This window comes from Porites lutea, chromosome 2 (assembly GCF_958299795.1).
Source record: "Porites lutea chromosome 2, jaPorLute2.1, whole genome shotgun sequence".
Lineage (NCBI taxonomy): Eukaryota > Metazoa > Cnidaria > Anthozoa > Scleractinia > Poritidae > Porites > Porites lutea.
This window is the reverse complement of record NC_133202.1, coordinates 22,703,900-22,723,763: the sequence shown is the minus strand read 5'-3', so window position 1 is coordinate 22,723,763 and position 19,864 is coordinate 22,703,900. Positions and strand designations below refer to the sequence as shown.

General features: G+C 38.1%; 2 protein-coding genes across 4 annotated transcripts; both read left to right on the top strand.

Annotated features, from left to right (window-relative positions):
* Positions 1-314: 314 nt before the first annotated feature.
* On the top strand, positions 315-4,238 carry LOC140926750 (collagen triple helix repeat-containing protein 1-like). Of its 3 annotated transcripts, none has more exons than XM_073376450.1 (4): positions 315-504; positions 961-1,095; positions 2,132-2,305; positions 3,690-4,238. In XM_073376450.1, the coding sequence occupies exons 2-4, from the start codon at positions 1,021-1,023 to the stop codon at positions 4,035-4,037; spliced, it is 597 nt and encodes a 198-aa protein (XP_073232551.1). In that variant the 5' UTR covers positions 315-504; positions 961-1,020; the 3' UTR covers positions 4,038-4,238. The 3 variants fall into 3 exon arrangements, with proteins under 3 accessions (XP_073232551.1, XP_073232550.1, XP_073232552.1); XM_073376449.1 differs by having other exon boundaries at positions 316-504; positions 980-1,095; XM_073376451.1 differs by lacking the exon at positions 315-504 and adding an exon at positions 525-657 and having other exon boundaries at positions 980-1,095.
* A 10,024-nt stretch (positions 4,239-14,262) lies between these two features.
* LOC140925856 (ficolin-2-like) lies at positions 14,263-18,462 on the top strand. Its single transcript, XM_073375702.1, has 4 exons — positions 14,263-14,527; positions 15,847-15,891; positions 16,837-17,241; positions 18,215-18,462. Exons 1-4 carry the CDS (start codon positions 14,404-14,406, stop codon positions 18,460-18,462), a joined length of 822 nt encoding a protein of 273 aa, XP_073231803.1. The 5' UTR covers positions 14,263-14,403.
* The last annotated feature ends 1,402 nt before the right edge of the window (positions 18,463-19,864 follow it).

Sequence of the window (19,864 nt, the reverse complement as noted above, 5' to 3'; positions counted from 1 at the left end):
AAAACATCAAAGTTCGTTTAGTTATCCTTGGATTCCCAGCAAGTCTCAGCTGTTGGGAACTAAATTTTGATGCTTTATTTTGGATAAAATCAGTCGTACCTAAACAAACACCATACTTAGTGAAAACTATTTGCTGTTCAGAATATGATCACTCATGATGTCATGAAATATAAATAAGCTAATAATTAAGCTAACATGGCACCATAGTCGAGTTTTATTTACCGTTAATTATGGATGAACGTCGTGTTTTATATTTCTGTTTAGGTATTCACAATCGCATTACCTAACACAAAAACTTACCAACTTATTATTATTAACTTTTCATTGAACGAACAGGAATTTGGTAACCGGAATGAGATTCGGATTCAATTAAGTCATCGCTAACCAATGACATTAGGAGCTTATTCAATATATCACCATGCCTTAGTCTCATTGCTTTCCATTTTCCTAGGTAATTGTTTATTAGCAGTCCTTTCTTTTTGTTCCGTCAGCATCCAGTTCTTGGTAAGTGGACAACACATCTCTTTCCTCTCGTATTATCATTATACAGTCGAACCTCCCTGTGCGACCACCGTCTTTCGCATTTTGTAACACTGAATTCCTGCTAGCTGAAAATCCTTGGGAGCAGCTCTTTCGGACAAATATTGGCCCTATTAGGTACCTGTATTTGACTAATGATTTTGCATGAATTACCTAAACTTAGAAAAAAGTCGTCTTTTCACAAGAGGTCCCTAAAGGAGTCAAAAAGAAACTGGGCATTGGGTCCTTGGAACGAAGAGGAATTGGCTTCCCACATCCTCCCTTTTTTTTACCGGACCCTTTTACAAGGGCCGGTCCGGTATGACATGTTGGTATAAGTTCGGGTAGTACAGTAAACATGTTCAGAACGGAAAAAGTACTTTTAAGTATTTAAAATTGGAAAAATTAAAGTTGATCCCGATTATATATTGCTTATTCCAGTACGACTTTCTTTTATCAGATCTTGGTGTTTGACACTGACCTTATTGGTACGAAAGCAACATGGAGCAGTCTTTGGTATTCCTTCCACTGCTACTTTTGGCCGTCATTAGCTTAGGCAACGCGGAAAGAGCCGAGGTAAAAATATAAAATATTATTTTTCCTTTCTTAAGTAGAAGGTCCCTAAAAAGGCGTGAGTAAAAAACGTTGGATGGAAGTAATATCCTTGATAGTAAGAAACATTGCAAGCAAAAAAGGGTATTAGAAAAGTAGGCAGTCACTTAACTTCTTAACTACACCTGACGTTGTGTGAAAAACTTTGCAAACGCCGTATAGAAGGGAACAATAACGCCTCAAAGTAGTCTTAACTCTTCACTCATTATACTGCCGGTTACTGTCAATCAGAAATTAAAAATCACGGCTCTGTAATAAATCAAATGCTTTTAATGTCACCATATACAATAGAACTCCGACAACTTGGACTACTCGGATAAGTCGAGTTCTCCGCTTACTCGAAGTAAGTCCAATTTCCCTTGGATTACACCCCATTTTTCAGTCATTTTTACTCGGATAACTCGAATTCCCCGCTAACTCGAACTAAATGTCCTTTCCCTTGATCAAAAAGTCACTCAAAATCACCCCGATAACTCGAATTCTGATGGTTGTACCTTCACTCGTGTATCATGCACCCCATTAGCTCCTCTTTTTGTAAAAGCAATAAAACTAACACTGGTCAGTGGTCAACACTACAGCAATCCTCCAGCCAATCCTTCGTCATCTGACTTACATTGTCACCAGCCGTTGTTATACAGACGAACCCCTGTAACTCGAACTCTGAAGGGAAACGAAAAACATTTCGAGTTAGAAAAGGCTGGAGTTATCGGGGTCGATTGGAAAATTCATTTTGCAGTCTTGAAAAGTGATGGTTACTGAGTTTTCAGCTCCTCAGTGTATAGTGCAGTGCAAATTTAACTTATTGCATCAGAAACGGTAACATGATTAGGCTTTTTTTTATAAAACGTGACCTGTTCGTTGCACCAATTAAAAGTCAAATTTAAACTAAAGCCAATCAGAGACGGTGAGTTATTTTGAATGAATAATGAATTAACATAATTAAGATCTGTTGGAAATATCTCCAAACTTCTCATCATATTTAACATTATATTTTACACAGAGACGGTGGTTTTGTCATCGTGGTCCCCCTGGCCACCGTGGACCGCCAGGACATAAAGGACATCCCGGTCCTCGTGGTTTCCCTGGTCCACGGGGTCCTCCTGGCATCCCTGGATCTTCAGGAAATAAACGACGATGGAAGCAGTGCGTTAAAAAAGACGTTGGAACAATTAAAGTAAGAGCAACAGTAACTCTTTTTTTGCAAGAAGCAGTATTTTAGAGGAAGGATGACCGGCGGGTAGAGTGCTAGTCTTGTAATCCGGAGGCCTTAAGTTCAAGTCCCGCTCTGACCGCTAGCTGGATTTGTTTACTGTAGTCCAGAGTTCGAATCCTAGGCCACGCTAGTGAAATAGCGAACAGGTTCGATCGCCTGCTACTAGTTGGGGTTCTTAACTGTGTTGTGTTCCATAAACTCCTTAAAGAATTTATTTTTATTGATTTGATAAGGACCTATCGGGTGTAGGGGTGGCTGGAATACGCAAACACCAGCTAGTTTTCCTGCCTTTGGGATAATCAAAGGGACGATAATTAGAAATTTTTAAAGCTAAAAAAACCCTGGTACCATGGGGCGTCTATGGGCTGCTAATGAGTGTCACAGAACGAAAAATGTCCAACACGAAATTCGTTCTGAGAGTCAGTTTAACCCTTCGATGACTGCTTTGGTCGTTTTCGTTCAATGTGGAAAGATTTATATTTCTCTTCCTAGACCCATTAGGCTTTCAGTTTAAGTTAATAAATTGGTAGGCAACAACGTCAGCAAAGATAGATCTTTCCCGTGATACCTCGTTTTAGATATTCTGACCAATCCTGACAGAGTCACAGTCTCAAAAATAGGTAACATTTTGGGAAAATCCACTGCCAAATTCACAGTCTACATACTACTCGTTGAAAATTAAATTTTTCCCTTTCTTAAAAAGTTAGCCAGCCACAATTCCATGCAAAAGAAAGACGATAAAGAAGGCAACAAAACCGCCGATAAAGAAGAAAGGCAAAGGAAAATAAGAGAGTGAGGAGAAAGATCGAAATAGATTCGCAAAACAAAAATCCAAATTTTGGCTTTTGCGCATGTGAAAAACAAAAAAGCTGTTTAATTACGTGAGATTAGTCGGAAAATATGCCTTCTTTCTTGAAAAACTCATTTTTAGCCATATTTATGCTCATTTCATTGAGTGATCTGCTTTTCATGAAATTTTGCTCATCTCGGTCCAAAAATAAAAATTGGTTGAACTTATACAGTAACCAAGGGCGCTTTCCATTTGTCTGAACAAAGACCCTTTCCGATGTAATGAGAATTTCACTATTAATTAAAAATATCCAGCCAGATTAGTCAAATCCTAAATAGTGCAGGAAGGAGGTGGTTTTTCGGGAAAAAGCCAATTTCATTGTCAAAATGATTGGTCCGGTTCTGACAAATGGAAAGCGCCATTAGTACGCCGACAAAAATGCTGAAGATCCTCCCGAACGACCATTTTTAGCAAAATTACTCATTTTTCCTTTAGATAGAAATAGTGATAGAAAGTAAGGACTAATTCCTGCTTAACTTCCATTATACCATATAGGTCTGCGACTTCGTGAAAGAAAAAAAGGATTCCTTCCTTCGGGTTGTGTACGTAGGGAATATTGGCTGCACCCATTGCTGCAAAAGATTTTTCTTTACTTTCAATGGTGTGGAGTGCAAAGACCCAGCTGCAATTGATGGTGCCTTGGATCATACTCCTAAGGAACTGAGCATTCGACCTGCTAACCTAGAGGGTTACTGTGGTAGTATCGCCAATGGTAAAGTGAAAGTTGAGTTTCATGTTCGTGATTGTGATAAAGGGAGCAAAAACCAGCTCCCTTTTCCTAAAAAAGTTCAGGTCAGCAGGATCATTGTTGAAGAAGTGGACAAACCTCAGGCACCCCATTAAAAATTAGTCGCCTTCTAGTTAGAATCTCTAGTTAGAGGTGCTATCAAGAAAATAGCAATATAAATATAATTACACTGGAGAAGGGTAACGAAAGCTGGAAGGCGAGATAGGTTCAGTTAAAAGCTTGTTAAGTGCTGCAACTTACGCTATCCTGCATGTAGAGATTAAAGAATATGTTATTAAAGCTGAATAAACTGTGAATTGTGGAAATTAATTACTGTTTGTAAATGGATTAAAATTTATCGAGTGTCTGAGTACTTGTGCAGCTATCAAAGTGAACGACTGTAAAGTCTGTTGTTGTTTTTTTTTTCCTGCTAGCCAACCCTACCACGGTCAAAGAGCACAGGACCAAAGAACTTAAAAAAATAACATGAAATCACGTAAGAAATCAGATCCTCAGAACAAAACGTCAAAGTGTTTTCTCTTTGATGATCATTACATTGTTTCTCATAACCTTTCTACGTGATTATGTATTAACGTTGTTAGAAGAAAATTGATGTTGGTCACCGATTTAAGGGTTGAAAAGTTAGAAGCCTTGCTTGTTTGCGGTCTACTTGAGAGAAAATACTACTGCATGAGAAATTTCTACTATTTGATTGGCTTACAGCGGTTGTATTTCAGCTCTATTTGAAATACCTACCTGTGAAAATTACAATTAACTTTTGCGGGTAGTAGTATAAACAAAGACGGCCATGATTTGTAAGTGATATTTGGCATAAATATCACTCGTGATATTTCAAAATTGTCTCAATTGCTACGTATAGCAATTTCGAAATATCACTCGCGGAATTTATGACAGATATCATCACAAATCATGCTATTACCTATAGAAACTGCTAGAGCAAGTGCCTCAGTGAATTCTGTAATCTATATAGACATTGAGCCAATGTTTGCTCCGTGTAAGGGAATCCAAGACAGCCTTAGATTCTGGATTCCACGCCATAGATTCAGGATTCTAAGTGTTGGTTTCCGAATTCTTTGTCAGTTGAACTGGGACTCTGGATTCCAATCGTTAGTGGGACTCCGGATCCCTTAAGCTGTATTATGGATTCCAAAGCCCAGGATTCAAGATTCCACAAGTAAAAATTTCCCGGATTCCGGAATGTGCATTTCCTTGAATGGGGTGACAATGTGTTCGTATAATGTTCGATTCCGTATTTGTTGTAAGGTGAAATTTTCCAAACATTCTTTATGTGCCTCGAGTTTCATGTCTAACTTTCAAAGATTCGTTTTGACGTTGTTTTAGGAATTTACACTGAATTTGCATTAATGTGTTTAAGATCCGCAAAATTAAAGGCTTGACATGTAACATTTTATTGTCCTTTGTTTTGGTTGCTTTGTTTTCGCTAAATAATAATCGTAGAAAAGCCAAGCCAACAGAGTTGTTCAGCAATCGAATCTAATTGCAGTCTGTTTTCAGCTGAACATTTTTCAATGTTGACCTTTCAAAGAATAATTAGCGCAGAGGCGAAATACAACGAACTATAAGAAAGTTAAGGTAAAGCGCTGTGGTTTGATCTAGTGGAATGAAACTCGAAAAAGAAAACCTTCGGGCTGACTGTTCTGATTCCACAGAAAAACCATCATATTGGTTGCCTTTACATTAGACCGTTAAGCCTTTAAGACTTAGCAGCTGCTAAGTTTAATTTACCAAAGATATGTGTGTGACGGCTTAAGTAGAATCTCAAGTTATTTTATTTCGCATCTCATTAAAGTCGGAATGCTGAAACGATTAAGGAAAGTTTCAGGTGACTTGAAAACCATTCTTAAAACCGACTGAGCGAACTTGCGGTTTCTTGAGCTTTGAGAAAAGTGAATCATGTCCATTAATCTTGATGTTGCGTGGGAAAATAGGTTTAAGTTAACCTGAAGTAAAAAAAGAAACGGTTCTGTGAAGCTTTATTTTACTTGAAGAATTAAAAAATTTACTTGTCTTGAAATATTTCTTAGCTTATTTAGGTTCTAGTGTAAAGACTGCCATTAAAAGTTATGGTAACACGGATTACTGGGTAACCACCCGGGGGGGGGGGGGGAGGCGTTCTCCCTTGGCCTAGACTGGTATGTGACGTAAGACAGGGGATGGTCTCCAAGGTCTTGAGTCTTAAAAAGGTGCAAAGTCACTATTTTAGCGTGGGGTGTTTCAGTTTTTTGACTGAAAGCCTCAGAAGAGTGTGAAGGTCGGCTATAAGCGGTTTACATGATAAAACCATGATATCAGGCTTTATTATTATTAATTTTTGTATCTGTGAGTGACACGAAATGCGTTAGGGTCTAAAGTTAACTCTTTAACAAGGTAGCGAAATGATCGAGGATCATAGGGTTTGAACGGCTAGGCGCAACACTCTTCCCTTGGTAATAGGACATCGTCGAGGGTTTGCGGCGTTGATCCGAACAAATCAACCATGGAGTTTACGATTTAAAGTAATTTAGCTCTCTCAATTAACAAGTATTCAGGAAAACCAACAATTAAATTACGTAATTTAAATAAACATACTGCTTCTGCATCAGCTACGCACGTCATGAAACAAGCTTTTGTGGTGCCTCCATAGTTTGTGCCCATGATAAGATTTGGCCTGGTAAACATTATTGAACACGAGAAAACGTTTACATGAACACATAAAATGGATATCCGTGTTTAGGAAGTGTGGGAAAACGAATTAAGATAAAATGCATAAAACCAGGCTGACTGAGGTTATTTCCCCAGAGACAACATTAATCACCTCACCACATAATAGATGATTACACACGTAAATATGGCCAAAGGAAGCCTTTGTTACAGCTGTTTAATTAGGGTTTTGCAGAGCTTTACGAATTTACTTATTTGATAAACCATTTCTTATCCTGTAAAACCCCCTGCGTGCTACACTGGTCTTCGGTTGGCAAAGGCAAGAAAATGATCTTTTCAAATTTGAAATTTTTTGTTAATTTCTGGTTCTTTCTATGTGTGAGGAGTGCTTCATTTCAGCCTTCATTCCACTGGGATCCACGAAATCCAGTGTAAGTACTTTATGTGGACTTTACTTTACCTGTCTTGTGACCGGCGCATTTCTATTAAATAACAATTTAATCAATAGAACTTATACCTCCACTAAATTTAGTTCGCGCTGATATAGAAGGAAACGAACAAGAAAAAGATCGAGTGTCAAAACTCAAAAATGGGAAAAGTAAAAAGCATATTGAAATAAGAAGCGGCAAAAAACCATACAATTCTATCAACTAAAAAAAAAAAGAAAAAAAAGGGGCTGCTTTTAACTAGTATGTGGTGATGTTTGTGCGGTACATTTACTGTGTCAACTGAGCAAATGTACCTCACGATACATCACCACATTTATTTTTATTTCGTTTTGACAGTCGTGCGTATAACAATTTGGGTTTTAATTTCGAAAAAAAGTAATGATATAGAACATTAGGTACGATCCAAAAGGGTTTTGCTTGATCTTGGTATTAGCGCAGGCGCTTATTCGTGTACGTTCAGACTTCTAAGGACGTTAGAAACTAACACATAAACGGTTCAAATGAAATATGAAGAAGAACTGAAAACTCGAGAACCTTAAAGAAAGTGGTGACAACTGTTAGTCGAAAGTGTTTTCATGTCCTACCTTAATAAATTTCTCGTCACTTACTCTTGCGAAAGACAATAAGTGTCATTCAAGTGCTCGATGAATTTGGAAATGTCTTAATTATAGAAAGGAATTGGTCCCATCAACAATTGCCCAAGAGGTTAACCATTTAATTTCAACTTAGAGTAACGACGGTTATTCTCAAAGCTTCAAATACGTCCTTACAGTTAAAATAATCTTAATTCGGCTCATTTATATTAAAATCACTGAGTTGGTCCAAAAAAACTCAGCTGGAGGTGAAATTCTTTGCCGCTCCTTTTCAATGACAGAAAGTAACTTTGTCTTTTCAAAGTTGTCATTGTGTCTGCTAAATGCAATTTGGAATACACTACACCCAGTAATTGTATTCATTAATTTTAGCTCTAACGGAAAAAAAAAGTCTTAATTTGCGCTACAATATGTACTTGGAACTAAGTGCTGATATATTGCATACATTGTCTCCCTCCTGGGCAGTTTTTTCGATTAGTTTTAAGGTATTTCGATAAAGTTTTTGGGAGACCATACCGTTGTTTTTGAATCACCTTAAAGTGATTTTATCCTTGTCCGACCGCTACGTACAACATTTTCACCAGTGATTGACTATGAATTGAAGTTTGTACAAATGTAGTTTTTAGTAAAATCGATATCACTATGGCAACAAAAAAAACAAAAAACTTTGAAATCGATAAAATTTGAATTTTGCGCAATCTAGACCTGCTACTGAAATTCCAGGATACCAGGAACTTTAAGAGTGGTCTTTAGCAAATAACCTCCTTATATTTAAATGACCGTGATAAATGTTTAATAAAAAAATTCTAAATAACTCAAAACAAATCTTAAGTAGCGTCAGAAGGCTGCTTTAAATCATTTTTCGATGCTAGGAAGTTTTGGTGTATTTTCTTTCTTGCGATCCTGAAAACTAACCCGTTTTCTCACCACCTGTCTATTAGTCTAACACTTTATTCCTAATTTTGACTTTTAGCGCTGTTCTGTATTATCTGTAAAACGGCTCGGCAGAATTCTTTTTAAATCACATCACATAATCGTCATGATGTATATAACAATGTATGAAACTTACATCAAGATTGATTCACTGCAACACCCTGAAATCTCAAGAGAAACCTAGCTTACGAACCGGCCAAAATTCGGCGTTACAACATTCACGGTTTTGACGTTACAACATTTGACGGTTTTGGCTAATTTTTCCAAATTGATACCCATCATACATAACTGCAGGTAGGGTTTGAAACATATTTACGTTTTATTTGAATTCAAACATACACATTGTTTGACTTCTCACAGAGGTTATTTGCTAAACACCACACTTTAAGTTCCTGGTGTCGGATTTTCAGTAACAGCTCCAGACCGCGCAAAAATTCGGATTTTATGGATTTCAAAGTTTTTTGTTTATTGTTGTCATAGTGATATTGATTTTAGTAAAAATTACATTTTGACAAACTTCAATTCATAGTCAATTACTGGTGAAAAGTTTGTAGCGATTGGACAAGGACAAAATCGGTTTTAAGACGATTGAAAAACATCGATATGGTCTTTGAAAAACCGTATCGAAACACCTTAACAAGTTACCTTCATCACAAGTAAGAAATACTACATGTTAGACAGATGTCCGTCTCTCATTGCCAACACTCATACCTCGGCCGTCAGCTGTCTTTGTTCCAAAATACCAACAAGCACAAATACACGTTCTACCCCTGCAATCATGGCCACATCTCTGTAACTATGCAAGCAACTGGGTCTATCCTTTAGTGGTCGTATCATGAAGGCAAAAATGGGCCAGTGGAGACTGACTCCAACACATTGGCCATCATGATCATTTAGCCTCATATGACTGTACGGACTACACTGTTAATGCAATAAAAACAATGCAATAAAAATGATAGGATTGCAAGTGACGAAAACCAACATGCAAGGTCATCGGGAGAGGAAAAATAACGCAAATGTATAAGCTGTCCACGGGAAATCTTGTATGATATTCTAAGAAAGCGACCTGAAATTAGCGTGACATGAAAATCAGTCTCCGCCGCCGACAAAGTTTTCCCTATGTAAAGAACATTCATAACCTGCATGGCGTCGAGTAGAATTCCGGGTCCATTGAGGTCAACAAAAAATTTCCCGTCCGGGTACCGGGCTTAGTATTTTGCCGTTTTTAGCCGTGACACTTCTGAATGAAGCATACATGAGGTAAAAACAATAAAACAGTCAAAGAGTACTGGAAACAAGTTTAAAAAATAAAAAAGATGGCGGCCGAAACGCGAAGAATGTTTTTTCTGCCTTCAAAGACGTTTTCTGGAAATTTTCTTCGCGCTGGCTACCCCTCACGGGTTCAGGTCAAATTCAAAGGAAAACAAAAAACCCAGTTTTTATCACAATCCTTGGTTTAAAAGACTGTGGTGGTTTTAAAGGCAGACAAGAGATATCACAATATCAGGTGGTGCCGTTCGCGATTTCTGCAAACTTTGGTGTTAATCTTTCCGCGAAAGTCTACGCAGGTGAAAATCCATAAAAAATGGCGATTTTTTGGTTGGTTTTTAGTGCAAAAAACCCAGTGAAATCCGATAAGCTGGCATTAATCGAAGGTAAGATCTTGAATTTGATGTTTCTTGATATAAATATTCCGGTGGTACTCATTGAGATTTGGTTACGAGTAACTCACAATCAGGGACAAAAAACTCCGAAAGTCGCTTCAGTCTTATTATTCCGCCATATTTTCACGCCGGGTCAGCTGTCATCAAAAAGTGATCTCTTTCAAACTAGTTTTTCAATTTTTAACCGTTTGAGCTGAGACTTTGCACGGTAATGGAACTTTGTTTTCCCAACAATCGTATGTTTTTGGATTTTTGATTTTAACGGTTTTTAGCGCGAAAATGACGTCATAAGATTGACAGCAAAATATAAGTTTCAACTTATGCCATAACAGGTTAGCAACTTTGAAAGAGTACTCAGAGAAGAACTTGAATGTGACATTCTTAAGATCACCACATTTCCAAAAATAGTAACAAAATGGCGGAAAATACAAAATTCACAGCTCAATAACTTTTCAACCAATTAAGCTTTACAAATACTTTTTTCACATTTGAGCTTATCTCTGTAATTTCTTTTAAAAGTTCCAGTTTTTTACGCCATAAGTCGATGAGTGTAAATACATGTATATTTTCATGGCTGTCAAAAGCATTTGATCCTAGCAACAATGACTGCTTTACAGACACATGACGAAGTTGGGTCTTTTTCAAGTTTTCAGCAAAATGCATTAGAGATGAAAGTCCATCTTCACTACAAGATCAACATCGTATGCCCGAACCCAGCCAGCTTGTTATCAGAACAGGATTCCAGCACACCCATTGAACAAATGTACGAAAACATGTGGATTGTGAGTAAAGACGAGTATGACAAATGCGTTGTCAACAAAAGCATCTCTGGCGACTTCAGTAAACGAAATCTACTAAAATGTCAGAGTCCCTTGCAGTTGACGTATTATGAGATGGTATTTAGAGCCTATAGCCCACCAGAAGGATTAGAGTTTACACCAGGAAAGAAATATTACTTTATAGGTAGGAAATTAAATGCCGTGATGTTTTACTCGCCTTTTACAGACACGAGGTCTTTAACAAAGTATCACAAAAGTATTGAAAAATATGTTCTGCTTTGGTAGCAGCTGAAAGTAATATAAGAAACAGTGAACCTGTTATTGGCTCGTTTCAACTTAAATTGAGAACATGTACCAAAGTAAATATTTATCGCTACAAGAGACCATTTTTCAACAGTTTTCTGAAATGTTTCGACTGTTGGCAATCAGTTTTTACTTCCTAAGATATTCTAGCTATTCATTAGATTGAAGAAGGTGGCTCTAGACACGAAGCACATGAGATAACGCAAATGCGATAATGCCTCGGTCTCTCGCAGAGGAGAGTCGTGTGGTAGGAAGCTTCCATTGGAGCGATCTAAAAATCGAACCGCTTAAACACAGAAATACGGTACAAATATGAGTTTTTTTTTTTTAAAAATGACCTCCTATGATTTTTGCAAGGTTAAATCTACGCAAGTTTGTCCTTTCTTTACAAATTTTGTGTGGCGCACATATTTATTTCTTTTGCATTTTATTTATAACCTCTCCACTGTTCAGCGACGTCCAATGGAAACATTAACTCGATCTCCAATTATGAAGGGGGACGCTGTGTGACATATAACATGAAACTAATAATATATGTATGCCGTGGCCATACAGGTGAGAAGCAGAATAATAAATTTATCATGGCTACGTATTCTTAATGTAGCAGTTGTCATCCGTCGAGTGATAGTTTTTGTCTGTATATTCTTTCTACTGTGTGAAATCTTCCCCTTTTCTTTACCTTGACGAAAAATTGAGCCACTGCGCCGCTAATCTTTGCATGCTGTCTATGCATCCGCTTTTATAATGATATCAATACAATTGACGTCAATCGTATTGATATATCGGCAAATATCTCGCAAATTTATTATTAAGCCTCGCTGGTTATAGATATAGCTGGAAGATTTAAACCAGTTAGAAACGGGTAATATTTTGCACAAATATTAATAAAATTCAAAGTAATATTACTTGTCATTACTTGTGGACCATTCCTCGGCCCACAGTTAGGAAACTTGCCAGCTGACTTACCAAATTTTAAGGGTCATACGTCCCAAGAGAGCGAAGATATTGCCTCACAAAGCCGCGAAATTTTACAGACGTTTGTAAGGTCGGGGGATCAAACTTGCCCCCCACGTGCCCCCCACCATACAACCGTCTGTAAAATTTCGCGAATTTACAGAGCTATATCTTCGTAAGTTTTCAACAAGTTACTTTCCAACTTGGCAACTTTATTGATCTTAGGGTGTTCATTCCAGTCGTGTTGACGGATTTTCGCAAACTGGTCTCAGTCCGAAGAAGAGTTGAAAAAGTCGTGAAAGGGTCTATTATGCTCGAAAGAACGTTTTATACATCTTCCCACAGTTTTAGTCATTCTATGATAACTTTATGTAAGGTTAGCACTTCTTAAAACAGCCATATAATGGTTTTCATGATCATGCTAAATGACTATTTATAATTTCTCTTACCAGATCCGTATTGCGATGATTTCCAGACTATCATTCCATCTCCTTCGGTAGGTAATCAATCTCCAGTATTACCTATCAACACTTGCAGTTGCCAATCAACTAGCCAATTATCATTTACCAGCAGCAGCAGTATCGGTGATAGTACTGGAAGCACTAGGAGTTTACTAAGCCGATCAAGTACGGTGCTTGCACCGTCATCCTCTGCCTCTCTAACTTGCTCAGGTATGTTCAGCTTTCATTTCTAACCGGTCAAATTCAGTCGAGTTCACCTAAGTGCAAAGCTAAGAGAACAGGTGTATTGAAACAACTGACAAACAAAGAAAAAGAAGAAGAATGACTGAGTAGTAGCGTAGTATTATATCGCCTATAGTGTATTTCTCTAAAAGTAATCGGTGGGGGCAGAAATGCATTATTAACAATGTAGTGTTTACTTAGCGTCTTAATACACATATTCATTCAAAATATTTCCCCAATTCTGATTGGCTAAAAGCAAACGCATAATTCACCATAACCACTTACTGATGACCAAATTTGGAAGAGTTTTGTGTTTAACGAGGAAATGACGTCAAAAATGCAGCCTTCTACACGTTAATGCACCGTTAACCGAGAAGACCTGGGGACGAGGTTGAGTTGTTTTCGTTGTGAAAACTAAAATGGCGGACACTTCACTCGTTTCAAGAGTAAGAGCTACAGCTGGAACTAGACAAAATAATGGCTACCAACATAGCAAAAACAGCAAGAAGACAACTCGGGGGGCGGTATCCGCTATTTGGAGAACATTTGCGGAGCTGGACAAACCTAAACGTGCACTATCGAAGATAAACTTAACATCGATGCAGGTAAGCATGTTTTAGCTAAGTTTTTTAACTAGGAATTATTTTGAATGAATAATAAAGCAATTAATGAATTCGGCTCTCGTAGGATATGAAGAATTAAGCAGATCTCGGAGAGTGTTGTCCACCCGGCCTCTTGGATAACACCCTCCTCGATCTGCTTAATTCTTCATATTCTACGAAAGCCGCATTCATTAATTGCTACATATGCGTACTATATTTTTGCTACAACCCAGCATATACTATAATTATAAGGTTTAAATGCAATAAATCTAAATAACAGTCACTCTTATGCGGTTCTGTAAGGAAGCTTAAGCAACGAGGCGACGACGAAGACGTAGGCAACGACAACGTCAAAAAAAAAATTGTATAGTTTCATGGGCAAACCAACAGCTCTGCACGTGTATCACCCTTTTTAAGTACATTTCTCTGACGTCCACTATACGACTACGACGTGAAACCTACTATATAATACGACGTTATACGGATGGCATGAACATACGATGACAAATTTTCTTTTCTCTTTTCGAACCTGGATAAAGTCCTCAAGAATTCATCCTCAGTAGAAATCGCCTATATTTGACAAATTGATAGGTCCAACTAGACGCGATAAAGTTTTCAAGTATGCAAACGTTTTTTTTAATCCACGTTTTCACTGCTATTGTCGTCGTAGTTACGTAAGCTCTCTAATATCCCTTGTTGAGACTTTACGCTCCTGACCCAGTTATCCTGAACTCGTACTTTTTTTGTTTACCAGATCCGCATTGCAGCGATGTCATTCCGTCCGCTTCGGTATGTAATCAGTCTCCAGTTTTAACAGTGAACACTTGCAGCTGTCCATCAATGAGCCAATTATTATCTACAAGCAGAAGCAGTAGTGTGGACGGTGGTAGCAGCACTAGAAGTTTTCTTAGCCCTTCAAGCGCGGTGTTTCCTATTTCATCGTCATCCTTTTTGACTTGCTCAGGTACGGTAAGCATTCATGTCTACATTAATTTCCAACGGCGGTCAAATTCTGATGGGGTCACTAAAGGCAAAACCATAATTTTCCCTGGAACATGCTACAAAACCAACAAAATTAAAAAATCAGTCCAGGAATAACTAAGGAAGTAACATAGTAAATTCCTAAGGGTATTTCTCTTGAAGAGTTTGTATGAGCCTCAATGTAGTTAATAAGGCAGTAACTAAATAATTAATATTATTGGATCCAATCCCTTTTTTGGCTTTTTTGGTTTAAAGTGGCCAGCTTAAGTATTCAGTTACGACCCCCTTTTTCTAAACAATAAATAGGGGGAACAACCCTACATCACCTGTCTCAAGAATTAGGTAGATGTTATGTTGATGCTAAATGCTATAAATAGGGTGGTCAATGAAACAAGCCATAGCCAAAACATGAGCAAAACCACGCTAAATAGAGCACAGCCGTACTGGATCTATAAATCGACTAACGCCCTCAAAAAATAAATGTGAAAGAAATTAGTACAGAACCGCCAAAGGATAAGGTGCTGATCAGGTAGGACCTACAACAGGTCTTGGGCGCTTTCCATTCAGCCTAAAATTGCGGAAATTTCGGTTAGAAATCAAATGGAACGGACCATTTCGGTCGGTTAGACCGAAATGTCCCTTTCCATTTGACAACATCTTTGTCCCCAGTACCGCTCTTTTGTATCCAGCTTACAAGAACAATAACCAAACGATCGATGGCTTGGGTCGGAATTTACCTTTCTATTGAGTATGTGGAATTTCCGAAATTTCAAACTGGAATTTTTGTTTAGTGGAAAGCGCCCACCTAGTTACTGTCCCATTTCTTATTTAATTACCCGAACGTAGTACTTCGCAAGCGCGTCACGTCACGTGACAAGTAGAAGTTTTCGATTCGACGGGTTACCACACTTTGTAGGAGCCAAAAAATTATTTCTCTTCAGTCTATTAAGTTTATGTGCGGATTACGAAATGAAACAAGCTACAATATGCTGTTAGTACGAACATTAACCAACAAGGACCGCAAAGGACCGCAAACGAATTATGCCGAAGAATAACGTAGGATCTATGATGACCTGATCAGCAAAAATAAGAAATAGACATATAAAAATTCTGCGAACAGAATACCACAGTATTCTGTTTGCAGAATTTTATATGTGTACAATACTGTTCATCATTAAAACCTCTTCGTCTAAATGCCAATTTCATCCTGCCAGCTTCCTCCTTTCTATACATAATTAAGGAAAAACACTCGTCGCAAGCTCAAGTTATGACTCTTACGTGAGCGGTTTTCTATTTCCATAGAATCAATCCCAAGTTCTGCCTTACCAGTGATTAAAGGAATACCAGGTAAGGAGCTGTATTAAAGTCCTGACTGCGTATTCTTTGTTTCGAATCTGAAGTGGAAGGATTATTGATAAGAAAGTTAATCGCACGGGTACGTTATTTGAAGCTTTCTCGCTGCTTAAAATGATATATTTTAACTATTCAATAACTTTTCCAGCGAGAAACCCTTGTGAAAGGCCCCCCGAACGAGAAAGCTAACGGATTTAAACCTCTTAGCTAAGAGCGTTCTAGAATTTATACCTGAACATATTACACGTAGCCCAAACGTAATATAAGATTTTGGATTGGAAATAAAACTTACAATAAATAAATGAACTAAAACGGGAAAAAGTATGCGTTGGAGGCGCAAGTGTAATAATGGACCCAAGCGTAAATAAAGAAAAAACAAAGACCCATCCAGCTACTACACTTACGCCTTCTACACCAGTTAATAAAGCATAAATATCGTTACCTGAGGTAGTTGTTTGCCTGGTCGAAGTATCAAACGATTTGAGAAGTATAACATCATCTCTGACCTGACAGATAATAGAAGACTTTGATATTACCTGAACTTAATTTGCTGCAACTTCGTAGAAAGACGGACAAAGAAACCTAAGTAACAATGGTGAAATATTACAATGTTACAATGTTACTCTGCAATATACACTGCTGACGTCACTGTCGTCGAATACATTTTTGCTCATTAGCATAGTCGAGTTAATCCAGAACGGTATTTCTGGGTGGCAAAAAAATATCAAGCCATATATACTTTACAAAATTTAATCTTTAGAAAAGAAAATTCTCAGAAACTATTAGGTATACTTCCTGATTCGGTGATACCTAATTTTCTTTGCCCTTTCAATATTCAGAGACGGATTTTTGATTAGCTTGATTAGAGCAATGGCTTTTTTTCGAAGAGGGTGTGGATTTGATTGCACTTCTCGCCTCGTTTTCAATCCTGTTTTTAAGCCCTGAGGGACTGCAAAGAAGTTCTTGGCGCTGGCTACAAGGTTACCGGAAGCTATCGCCTGAATCCCACACCTGAGCAGGAAGTGGTAAATGACGAAATGGGTCCATTTCGCGCATATTGCGATCAAGAGACCGCTGGTGGGGGCTGGACAGTCGTGATGCGCCGTCTCGACGGTTTCGTGAACTTTCATCGAAAATGGCATTCCTATGCTAACGGTTTTGGAAGTATATCTGGGGAGTTTTGGTTTGGATTGATTAAAATGAGACAACTTTGCTATGACGTTCCGCTTAGCATCAGATTCGATTTTGAGGCAGAGAATGGTGCCAAGCCATACGCGGAATACAGCGACTGTCAAATAGATACGTGGGGTACTAGCTACACCTTGAGAGTTGGAAAATTCATTGGTAAGACAAAACTAATTTTTTAGACTCATGTCTTAGAATTCCTCATTTTATAACTGAAGGCCTGAATGACAAATATGATTCATTCATTCAAGAACAAGGCAAATGTATCCATTCTCAAAAGCTCTTTCTGCTTTCCCCCCGCTTTTTTTTTCTTGCTTTCGCTTCTCAGTATAGGAAAGGTGCACGCTATTGACAACTATCACAGGAATGAATCGGAGCTAACTGCGAGAATAAAATCGTAGTTGTACAAACCATTTAATTCCCATCAATTCTTTGAGCAAGATAATAGCTGCCTGTTCTGAAGATTTTTTTCCTCTTGAGCCGGAGAAAAACGTCCGTTTCAATAGTTATTAGAGGATTAGCAAATGTTTCAGCCCTGTTCAACAAATGCTGAAAGGTGTCACAATCTTTTTTTCTTAAAAGAGAAGAGATGGGTCCTCCGTCCGAATTCAGCATTTAAAAATGATGACTCAGTTTGCTAGTCAGTCAACAAGATGCACTACCACGCTTCCCTTTTTTTGAGCAGCAAACTGTGCAATGAAGCTATGAATATATGAAAATCATATATGTGAACTGTGGGGTGAAGAATTATGAAAGTAGATCATCACAGTTATAGACGCAACTTTTGCAGTCGCAACTGCAAATTGCGTCTATAACTGAGATGATCTACTTTCATATAAAACTGTTGAATGAGGTACCTACTGCGTTATCTTTGAAGTGCTTACAACAAATTATCGAAAAGTATGGCAAACACTCGAGCTCCTCGAGAAATTTTAAGGAAACTTGACCACGTAGAGTAGGGTTTAAGAATTAATTCCGGCCTTTCGTTTAAAACTACCCTCGCCAGAAGCAGTCTAGAAGACGTCAAATAGTGATACATTTTATTATATATGCTTCTCATGTCGAAAATGCATCCTGCCACTTTTTCCCTTCCGATATATCTTTTTATCCGACCTTGTGCCTTTTTTAACAGGAGGAGGAGCTGGGGATTCATTATCTTCTCTAAATAATACAAAGTTTGCGACCCGTGACCGGAGTAACAGTAACACGGTGGGTGACAACTGTCCCTTGCAGTTACAAGGTGGCTGGTGGGTTGCAAGCTGCGATCAGGATGCGTTTTTGACAGGGCGTGACGAGAAAGGCAATCTCACTATCCGGTGGCGTACTTGGAGGGGTGCAAGTCTGACTAAAATTGAAATGAAAGTGAAACCTTCTACATGACGATCATCAAATGCTTTTTGTCTGTAAATAACTTAATTTAAAATGCTAACTGTCGTATTCAGCAATTTTAATCTGTCCTACTGCTTCTATACGTTGCGATGGAAAAAACTTTGTCATACATTAATGTAGTTTTGGACTATAACGGTTATGCCTGGGGAGCGGATGATTTGAGGAGCGAAGCCATTGGCTACTCCTGTTATGCGCTTGCTGAAAACCGATGCTTTTGACGACTCAAAGCCACGATTTTAGACGTTCATGTCTGGGATTTGATACACCACGATCATGAACGGCCGTTCCGGTTGAATAAGAATCTTTGCTGTCCCCCGAGTCGTTTTTTCCAGCCGGATTTATGTCCGGCGCGCTTCCCCCTTGGGACACAAATTCCTGCAGTAAAAAAAAAAATAGTTTAAATATCTAGCAAATCAACAGTTACCAGTCATACTATTAGTATAGCTAACAGTGAGGTTAGGCGAGTAGACCTTTTCTAAAAAATAGGTAAAAAAGGAGTAAAAATTGCGCGTCATTGTACCTTGCACTGTCTTTCAGTCGCGCCGGACTCTAGTTGAAAACAGAGGAAAATTTTCTGAACCCATTTTCTATAGGAAAAAATGCAAAATATTTTGATTATGTACAGGACCTGTCCCTGCATCTCCACATTATCTTTCTCGTCTCGTTTTGAATAATTTCAATACACGTGAACTGACTTGATAAACTAATGCTGATGTATTTGGCTTCTTTGAATGATAGAAAATGCACACTTAACTGACTCAGCGCACCCGCCTACGCTAACACGATATCGTTTTCGTTTAATTCTGAATTAAAACATCTCTTTCGGCCATCCTCACCATAAAACCTCTCGCCTATGCTTAAAATAGGTTTTACTCCCGTCATCTGGGGTTGGCATCGTTTACTGATTTAGATTCTTCGTGGTTATTTAAGTGCAAAGAGTGCAAGTAATACCAGCTACATGCATGTAACTTAATTGTTGGAACCGCGAAAAGTTAACGTGAATTACCACTACAAAAGAGGGAATCTGCATTTTTTCTTTCTTCCTTTTTTTTTTCTTTTTTTTCCTGGCTTTGGAGCTTTCACTTTGTGTTAATCAATAGTATGCTAAATAGAACACGCGGAAGCCTAAAAGCCAAGCTGTAAATGGAATGGCAAGTTCAGTATGTTAGGGGTGACTATAAGTAAGAATGTTGTCTGCTAGATTAGCCTAAAAGTTAATAACTATCCTTGTACGTAAGCTACATAGATACCTCACTAAAGGTTTCAGATTCGAATAAACTAATATTATTAAACACCATAAAGGCTAAGTGTTCCAGGCTAATCGAGGACATAATTGCCCCGATTCTTTTTCCTTTTTAGTGCCTTATTTGTGTCGGTAGTGTTGGCCGGGGTT